Consider the following 9,040-nt stretch of genomic DNA (forward strand, 5'->3'; position numbering starts at 1 on the left):
GGCTAAACACGCACTTGATAGTGAGACGCACACAAAAAAAGGTAAATAAAAAAAGTCATGTGGCACTAATTGCAATGTGGCCAATATTAATTTTTATAGATGTTTTTCTGATGATTAATTGCACACAAGTTTGCCCAATCCTATGTTGTACTTATAAATAGAGTTCAATTGCAACCAAATCTCACAAAAATAAAATAAAATTATAAAAAGAAACAAGAGAAAGCAAAACAAAAAATCAAGTAAAAGCTGCGGTTTTGTAAATCAAAGTTTCTAGTTGCTTACATAATCATATGCCATGGGTTATTTACACACTAGGTTGGTGTTGATGTTCCTCTTGAATTTAATCTTTTGGTTTGAGCTTCCAAAAATGTTTCTTCCTCCCTCCRTGTTGTTTGGSTCACGTTTGAGAACAATAAAGCTRCAGAGCTCCAAACTTGATAGAGGTCATCACATCTACTTGAATTTCAAACAAATATCGATCTGCTTGATTTATTGGGTTCACCACTTGTACATGCCAATAATAGTCCTGCCCTTTAAACCATCATTTATGTATCATGGTTGTGGAAGGTTGGACCCAAGAACGGAAAACTGACTTGAGCTTGAAATAAATAAAACTTGAATTTAAAAAAAAAAAAAACTGACAGAGCAGCAAAAAAGCTAACATGAACTAAGGGTGTACTCACAAGGAACATGAAATATGCTGTGAAAAAAACAATCTTTTATTTAAAGGGTTTTACAACACAAAACCAACTCCACTGGCATTTATTTTATACTTCGTTTGCAGAAATTGCATTTTTATACATAAAAAGATACATGTGCCTCTAAAAACTTAATCCACAATCTAAAGGGGTGGGGGGGATATATTGTCAGTTCAACATTTTCATAATCCATATAACACAATCTTTGATTTCCTTGAACAAATTCCAATAGTAGAAAAAAATGTAAATGGTAAATATAATTTGTGTTGCCTTCTTAATGTTCTCAAGTTGTCATGAAGACACAGTGGGATAAAGTTACTCTAATAAAATTTAGCCCATAACTAAAAGACCTGAAAAAACAAAATGATTGATTTTATGTACCATAATTATTCAAGGTCTCTGATTATGAGACAGTTTGTGATGTATTTGATCCCAAAAGTTTAACTTGTTTTTACACCTATTCACTTATCTTGGGGGGAAAAAAAGAAAAAGGTATCGCCAAAGAATGTGATTGAATTGTTCTTCGTTGGTATTTAACATACAGGAATTCTGCATCATACTAGTAAAATATTTCTATACTTAAGCATTTTATAATTATTGTTATCACTGAAAACTAAATAAAACTTCRCTCAAGGGTCTCTGCCCTCGTTTTTAAGATGAAATACAAAAATACGGAATTACAAAATTTAAAACATGCAAAAATGCAAGTAGAAAATACTCAAAATGTTTATTTTACCTCTTTTTGTGAAAACTATGTACTAAATCTTTCAGAAATGCTTTAGTATAAAACTATTAAAACTATAGCAGAAACACCTGGCACTCCCAAACCCATATGTTTTTCCAAACATGAATGCATTTTCCATAAAATGGCCACAATATTTCTATGTTTAACACAATTTCCATTAGATCAAGTCAAATTGTAGCAAAGTAAATACGTAAATAAACACTGCAGCTACATCCAATCACCATGAGTCAAAAAGTTTGGCACTCGCTCACCTTCAAGTCAAATGAATGCAAATTTAAGCATTCACTTTCAAAGAACTTAAGAAATCATTTTGAAAAAAATGCATCTTTTTTAAATGGGTTGTGATTGTGACAATAAGATGGCCACAAAAACACAGGAAAGCAATAAAAAGAAAAAGTTTGGCAGGCTAAAGGCTGAGCAGGAAAAGCACAAAAGATTGATGTTAAAACAGAACTGACACCAACTTCAAACTCAAATCAATTTATAAATCAGTGTCATCTTTTACGGTTTACAGGAAAATACACCAATAAATCTGACCACTGACTTCATGTGGTGCAGGAGTCGCATGTTTCAAATAATTCCTTTTTTTTGCATAAAAGAAAGAAGCCAGGACAGGACACAGGACCAGGTGCAGCTAGCAGGTGGTCAGACATTTCTTCTTGGTTTTAGAGGCGATGATGAGCAATGATGAAGACAATAACTGGTTGAGGACACTCTAAAGGTTGTGCTCTTAAGCTGTGCCTGTTGCTCCAGTAGACACAGCTGGAGAAACCGTTGCAGCATTTAGACCTTTCCCTCGATGTCTCTGCCCTCCTCGCCGACGTCCTCCACCTCCAGATTTCATCTGCTGACAAAACAAACAAATGTGAGTCTGATGTATAATTAAAAACAAACAAACAAACAAACAAAAAACTGTTACAATAAATCAAGGAGAGATGCTGTGCTGGTAGGAGAAGTTCTGATGTTACAAAGTATTGCTAAGAGGTTGTGTCTTTATTCTTATTTGTCTGTCCCTTCGACTAAAAGTTCTCTATAAAAAAAGATATAGTTTAAGTGGTTGCTAAAAAATACATTTTAAAACACTTTAAACATTCTGGATACACATAATAATTTTTTGTTGAATATTTTAAGTTAGGACAATGTTCTGCTTTAATAAATGTTTTGGCTCTGTTTTCATGTACCAAGCAGAAACATAATTGAAAGATAAAATCACTACATGAATATATCCAAAGTGCCAAACTAACACACACAAAAAAAAAATAAATAAAAACTTTTAATCAACAGGATATTTTCAAAATTGGGAAAACACTATTCCTTAAAAACATAAATACTGTAGTTCCAAAACTATTTAAAAATATTCCTGTTGAGCAAGTAGCAACCAAGTTATTAGAAAAAAAATATGCTCAATAAGAGTAGTGAAGTGGGGCCTTGTGCTTGTGAGCGAAACATTTTCAGAAAAACAAGTTTGGAAAAGTGGAGAAAAAACAGAGCAAAGCCCAAGCTGAAGGAACCTCCATTATGGCCCCTGCAGCCACTGTTTTTTTAACCTTGTTTTCTTTGTTGTCATCTTTACAAAGATCCTCCTTCTCCTCCTCCTCCTCTGCCACTGTCTAAYGCAGCATGCCAAGACAGGGAGGGAGGAAGAGAGATGGTAGCCAAAGCCTCATTCATAAGACAGCTCAGTCCAGGACTGATGCGTGTTCTGTTCTCCTCCGAGCATTCAGAGAAAACACGAAGGTGGAAAGGCGAGTAAAGTGAGCCCGCCTCTGATGCCCCTCTGGGCTGCTAAATGAGGTAGTATCAGATCCAGGCCCAAGACGGGCTTGTGAAAAAGCAATATGCGGTTCCACGCCAGAAAATGATCTTGAGCTGATGACATCAGTGAGCATTAATCAACAAACAGATTTATTAGGGAATACTAAAGATGACGAAAAACAACAACTTTGTATAGTTAGTTTAAAAAAATATGCAACCACAGAATCGCTAAAACAAGTTAATTCAGGTTTTTTTTTCCACGAGGAAAACTTCAGTGAGTGAATGCAGGATTAATCAACAGATTTATCACTGAGGGACTATTAAAGACGACACAGAACAGCAACTTTGTAGCTATTTTAGAAAATATTGAACCACAGGATCGCTAAAGTACATTGTTTTTTGTTTGATACGATGCAGCAGGCGCCCGTCACACAATAAAAACGTAGCGGTTAGGCCTGTCGCGATAGTCAATAAATGAATTAATTGCACGATAAATTTTTTTGAGGTCGGTAAAAAAATGAGGACGATAAGTTTCATTTTCCTGCTTGTTCATTTACTTAGTCGCTCTCCCTCTCTGTGCTCCGCTACACAGGAGCTCAGCTGACTCCCCCCCTCCTGTTTTCTTAGTGTCAGGAGGAGTGAACTCTCACGTTAGCATGAGAGCTCGTAGCAATAACAAACTAAAGAAGCTTTGATGGGATTCTGAAAAATGGAGATGGAATTGGTTTCAAAGCAGAACGCGGCTGTTGCAGTGTCGGAGCAATTGCAGAGTCTAAAATTCACTGCGGGGAGACAGAGAGAGAGAAAGAGAGAGGAGGAGAAGGGGTGGGGGCTGAAACTCCCCCAGACCCACGACAAACTGGTCAAGACTTTACCTGTAGCTCCCAAAAATAACAGGAAACTTAAACGCACCATCTGTGTTTTAACAAAACACCCAAAAAAAAAAAAAACAAAACCTGTAGCTGTCCCAACAACTCATGAGGAAAACTCCGAACTGTCTGATTTCCTCCCCCGCAGCGCTCTGACTGTCTCCTCACTGACTGACCCCTCCTCACACACACACATAGACACATTTGTTCTTCTATCCTCATGGGGACTTTGCATTGACTTTCATTCATTTACAGGTATTTTCCATTACCTATTTGACCTAGCCTAAACTTTACTTAGGATGTGAATGGTGTTTATGTCCCCATAAGAAACAGTGGGTCCTCACCAGGCTGTGTAGTTTGCTTCATCTCTAAAGAGATGCTGCTCTTTAATATTGTTTATTTACTGTTTCAGTTGTGTGTTGTGTTTAATTTACTTTTTTTTGTTCTTTGTTTTTTTATTTAAGTGCATTTTTTTTGTTAGAGACTGAGTCCATTTTGTTAAACATTCTTTAAAAATTAAAGTTTATTGATTTATTACACTTACATATTACGTTTTTATAATTATTAGTTGTAAAACGGTCACCAGGCAATATTATCGCTTATCGCAATAATTTTTTAGACTATCGCCCAGCAAAATTTGTTATCGTGACAGGCCTAGTAGCGGTCCACTTTAGCCGAGCAGAGATCTGCTCCACACCTCTTTTGGTTCTGCGCTGCTGGGTTTATTTCTGAACATGTGAGCGGGACCTGTCCGGCTTCTCCTGTGATTTTATGAATGACCCGAGGGAGCTTAAAGTCGGACCGGTCTGTGTGGCCGTTTCGCGGAAACTGTCTTGTGAAAGAGGCTCAAAACACAAAAAGCAAACAGCAGAAGATGCAGAGGAGAGCAACAACAATTGTGAGTCAAAAAAAGGGAAATGTGTATGTAAGGCAAAGAGGTATGAAGGGATGGAAAGTGGGGTTAGAACAACACAAGATTTAAGAGAAGGCAAAGCACATTTAAAAAATATTTTTCATTGATTCATTTTCTTACAAGTATAACATCCAAAATATGCCAATACAAAATTTGACCAAAACAAGCAGTTTCTGCTTCATCATCTGAATAAAACGTGGGTGTGTGAGCATCATTGTACTCACTGATGACTGCAGGGAGGTTGGACTTTGCGGCCGCGCTGCCGATGCGGCGTCCTCGCCGAAAATCTTTTTGTTAGCCTGAGACTTGGACAGCTGCGCCTTGGCAGCCTGGGTGCTCACTGATTGGAGTAGCTGAGAGAGTCAACATGGTTACTTACATCTGCTAAATCTAAAATTAAATCACAGCTAATCTGAACAGACAAAGACTTGAGCTTTTGCAGACTGAAAGCGAACAAGAGAAGTATCCATAAGCTCTAGTACCTTAGTGATGGTGCCGACGGCTTTGGTACGCCCCTCCCTGAACACAAGCTTCTGATCACAGTGCAGGTACTCGGGCGTCTTAATGAAGCGAAAGTGGACTGAAGCCTTGTCCCCTGTCCTCAGACAATCTTTGTTCATTGACAGGATGGTGGCGGTTTGCCTGATGCTGCCACAGTGCACTAAAAGATCCAACCAGAAAACCAAAGTTACTTGTGCCCCAACGTTTCACCTGTGGATTGAATATCCATGTGTTTACTTTATTAAACATAACGATAACGTTGTGACTAACCCATAGCCTGATATCTCGGTGATATCGTGGTGGGATGATGCAGCACTAAGATCTCAGCCTCAAATTCCCAGGTGGCCAGAGGCTGCAGCTTTGGGGAGACCATCACCATTCCTTTTCTTATTGATGCTCTTTTGATCTGTGAAAACAGAATGTGAAAAAAAAAAGAATTCAAATGAATATGGTACTCCAAATCTCAAGATAAAAACCTTTAACCTAAATTAATAAGCAGTAAAATGCTTTTTGTAGCTGCAATGGTGTCAAAATGTTCTTATGACAAAACCTTTTTTAGTGCAAATGATGCYGTTTGTCCTCCGTGAACCTCTTTGACGGGCATCCTCTTGCGGTGGATGGACTTGACAGTGATGGGGATGAAGACGCCGAGTGGGTCTGGGCCTAAAAGCAGCGTGTCGTTTAGTCGTATCAATCCACGTAACGTAGTGCCTGAAACGACTGTGCCCACACCCTGTCAAGAGGAGATCAACATCAAAACCTGAGCAGAACCGAACCGAACAGAACTGAACTGAAATGAATAGAGTAGAACTGTGCTCATGGAGAAGGGGCTTAAGTGTGAATTGCATTTCTTACTGGTACTGAGTATGTGTCGTCTATTTGAAACTCTGCAGGCTCRTCATTGTTGTACGTGGTTCTAGGAGAGAGAAGATTCAAGAACATCTTCAGCAGGTCCATGTTCTCTCCGGTTACATTTGAGATCTGGAAAATTGGACACATCCTAAAGTGTGGGAGGGAGTCAGAGGAGAACAGCATCGTTAAAGAAAAGCTCTTTATTAAGCAACACTAATTACAAAAAAAAAGTACAACATTTCCTCTTWTACAATTTTTAAACTACAACTTGGTACTTTGATAAACATCAGCTTCACTTTCAGTTTTTCTTATTTGCTTTGGTACATACTCAAGTTTAGAACTTAAATTCTCAAAACTACTCAGTTCTTTCACTTGTGCACACCAAAAAAGCAATTTCTCATTCCTTTGAGCAAGTGTCAAAYRCTTTGGTGCATCMATGCARATGATTCTGTACAATGCTCTGATGTTTCCTTCATTATCAATCKCTTCTGTCATGTTGATCAAAACACATTATACGTCTGTTGAATGATGTCACCCCCCCAAAACATTTAGGCATTAGTTCATTGCTTTAGTCTTTACATGCAACATGGTTCTCTTATACAGCATGTCAACTTTCTAGGACTTTTTTTTTTCCAATACCAGTCTGAATTGGTAAATTTCTCCGCAGTGATGGCTGACCTTTATACATACAACTGAGAGGATCTTGTCTCCTTTTTAGACCCTCTCTGCAGGGATCTCATCCCTGAACAAGAGAGGGTTCAGACTGGAGAAGACTTGTCAAAGTACATGATAGTTTGAGACAATGTCAGTTTCCATCGCTCCAGACAAAGCCACTTCCCCAACGGCTTTTAAAACACTTATTAAAACCCATCTCTTCTCCTTGGCTTTTTGGCATCATCAGAGATGTTGACTTTTAGTTTGATTTGAGGCTATTTTAATTTGTTTTAATTGGTGAAATTTTACTGTTTATGCTTTTCTTGTGATTGTTGTTGTGTTTTACTATGTTGACTGTGAAAGTGCAGCACTTTGGTTCTATGGTTGTTTAAGTTGGTATGGTATATTTGTTGTGATGTGAAGGAGAATTTGTGGTTCAACAACGAGAACATCAGGAGGCATAGGAARACAGCACTGTAATGTCCAGATTTCCTTAAGGAGACTGTCCTATGTTCACATTTCTACATTTGTTATTCTTTGTGCTCTGCAGTGCTGTATTTTGTAAAACAATGGTCTGTCAACTCATTACAGTACAAACGGTAAAAAAATAAATGTGAATCCTGTCCAGTCTTACACAATTACTATTTACAATATTCGTCATCAAAAATGCAGCTATAGTTTACTTCAGCATATCCTCCTGTTATATTGACAATATGAAAAGATAATTTTAGTGATGATCAGTGATGGCACTGACACGTTCATTGACGAAATTCAGTTTTGAAAGATGAACTAAGGATTTTGAGCAAGAAACTGGCTTTTGCAGCTAATCTATGATGGTTTGCTATTTGTATGAATTGTTTTGAGAATGCACTTATTGTTTTGCAAATGTCAAAAATGATTTGAGAAATGTACCAAAGCTACTAGAAAAAAAACTGTAAATGGGTTTCCAATACAGGACCATCCAGGTTCAAGAATGCTACTGATTAATGACCATGCGTGACCTCTCAGAAACTCTAAAGTCTTAATTTTAAGCAAACTTTAGATTTTTTTTTTGTTTGAGAATGTTTTCTTTTTTCTAAATACTCACAAGAGCACTTATTGTTCTTACCTCTCTGAGCTGAAGTTGGAGGCTGTGACGATGACATCATCCTTGTTTTGAACCAGAACTGGGATTTTCCTGCAACCTGGTGACTTTAATAACCTCTGTAATAATTTCAACGTCTCTGTAGAAAACAAACAAACAGACAAACAAATACTGACATATTCTCACTGTCTTTTGTGTGAAAATGTAGTCATTTGCAAAGTATGCTACTAAAGGAAACAGTTTTTAGTTTCAAATCTCACAAGTCTGTATTTTAAATAAGAATTTTAGTAGAAGTCTGATTACCTTGCAAGATGTTAGCTGGACACATATCTATCTTAGTAACCACCACAAATACTGGCACATTTAGGGCTAAAGCCAGACCAAGATGCTCTTTGGTCATGCCCACTATACCAGCATTACTGCCAACCTAAGAGAAGGTATGAAAAAAAAACGAGGAGTAAGAAGCAGTAGAAATGAAACATAAAAACAATATAATTTTACTTCTTGCTACACTCACAACTTAAAAGTTTTGCATTAAAAAAAAGATCTGTACTACTGACTAATAACTAAAGCTTGTCTTGCCTCCTCGTCTCACCATTAGCATGCAGAAATCAGGTAGGTGTCCCGTCATGCCAAAGACAGTAGTCTTTAGATATTTCTCATGACCGGCCAGGTCAATAAAGGTGATGACCTTTGACGATTTCTCACAGATCTTTGTCCAGTCCAGACCTCCACCATGGCTGTCTGGCTTGTTAACCACCTAAAGAAGYCAAAACACAGAGATAACAGCTTGTGGTTTCTGGAAAAATGTAAATAACAAAGGATCAAAAGGAAGATTTTTATACATATTTGTGCAAAAGTTATGTTCTTCAGAGATCTAATTGCACATTTCATTAGAAAAATAAAAAAAAAAAAATAAAAGAATGACCACTGTTATTAGTTATGCATATGTCCCTACTCAGAAGTGAA

The 9,040-nt window shown here is 37.4% G+C and overlaps 2 protein-coding genes across 2 annotated transcripts in view; both read right to left on the reverse strand.

Moving 5' to 3' along the window:
• Nucleotides 1–623: 623 nt before the first annotated feature.
• Nucleotides 624–9,040, reverse strand: part of zgc:92360 (arf-GAP with dual PH domain-containing protein 1) — a gene marked incomplete at its 5' end in the record, with an annotated part of 33,792 nt that continues 25,375 nt past the window's right edge. Inside the window, 1 exon segment of the mRNA XM_014015496.1 lies at nucleotides 624–637.
• On the reverse strand, nucleotides 699–9,014 carry LOC106522478 (GTP-binding protein 1). The gene is made up of 9 exons (XM_014015497.1): nucleotides 8,667–9,014; nucleotides 8,375–8,498; nucleotides 8,096–8,210; nucleotides 6,337–6,481; nucleotides 6,032–6,214; nucleotides 5,752–5,887; nucleotides 5,463–5,641; nucleotides 5,205–5,333; nucleotides 699–2,290 (listed from the first exon to the last, which is right to left on the reverse strand). Exons 1-9 carry the CDS (start codon nucleotides 8,700–8,702, stop codon nucleotides 2,174–2,176), a joined length of 1,164 nt encoding a protein of 387 aa, XP_013870951.1. The 5' UTR covers nucleotides 8,703–9,014; the 3' UTR covers nucleotides 699–2,173.

This window comes from Austrofundulus limnaeus, unplaced genomic scaffold, assembly GCF_001266775.1.
Source record: "Austrofundulus limnaeus strain Quisiro unplaced genomic scaffold, Austrofundulus_limnaeus-1.0 Scaffold130, whole genome shotgun sequence".
Taxonomy (NCBI): domain Eukaryota; kingdom Metazoa; phylum Chordata; class Actinopteri; order Cyprinodontiformes; family Rivulidae; genus Austrofundulus; species Austrofundulus limnaeus.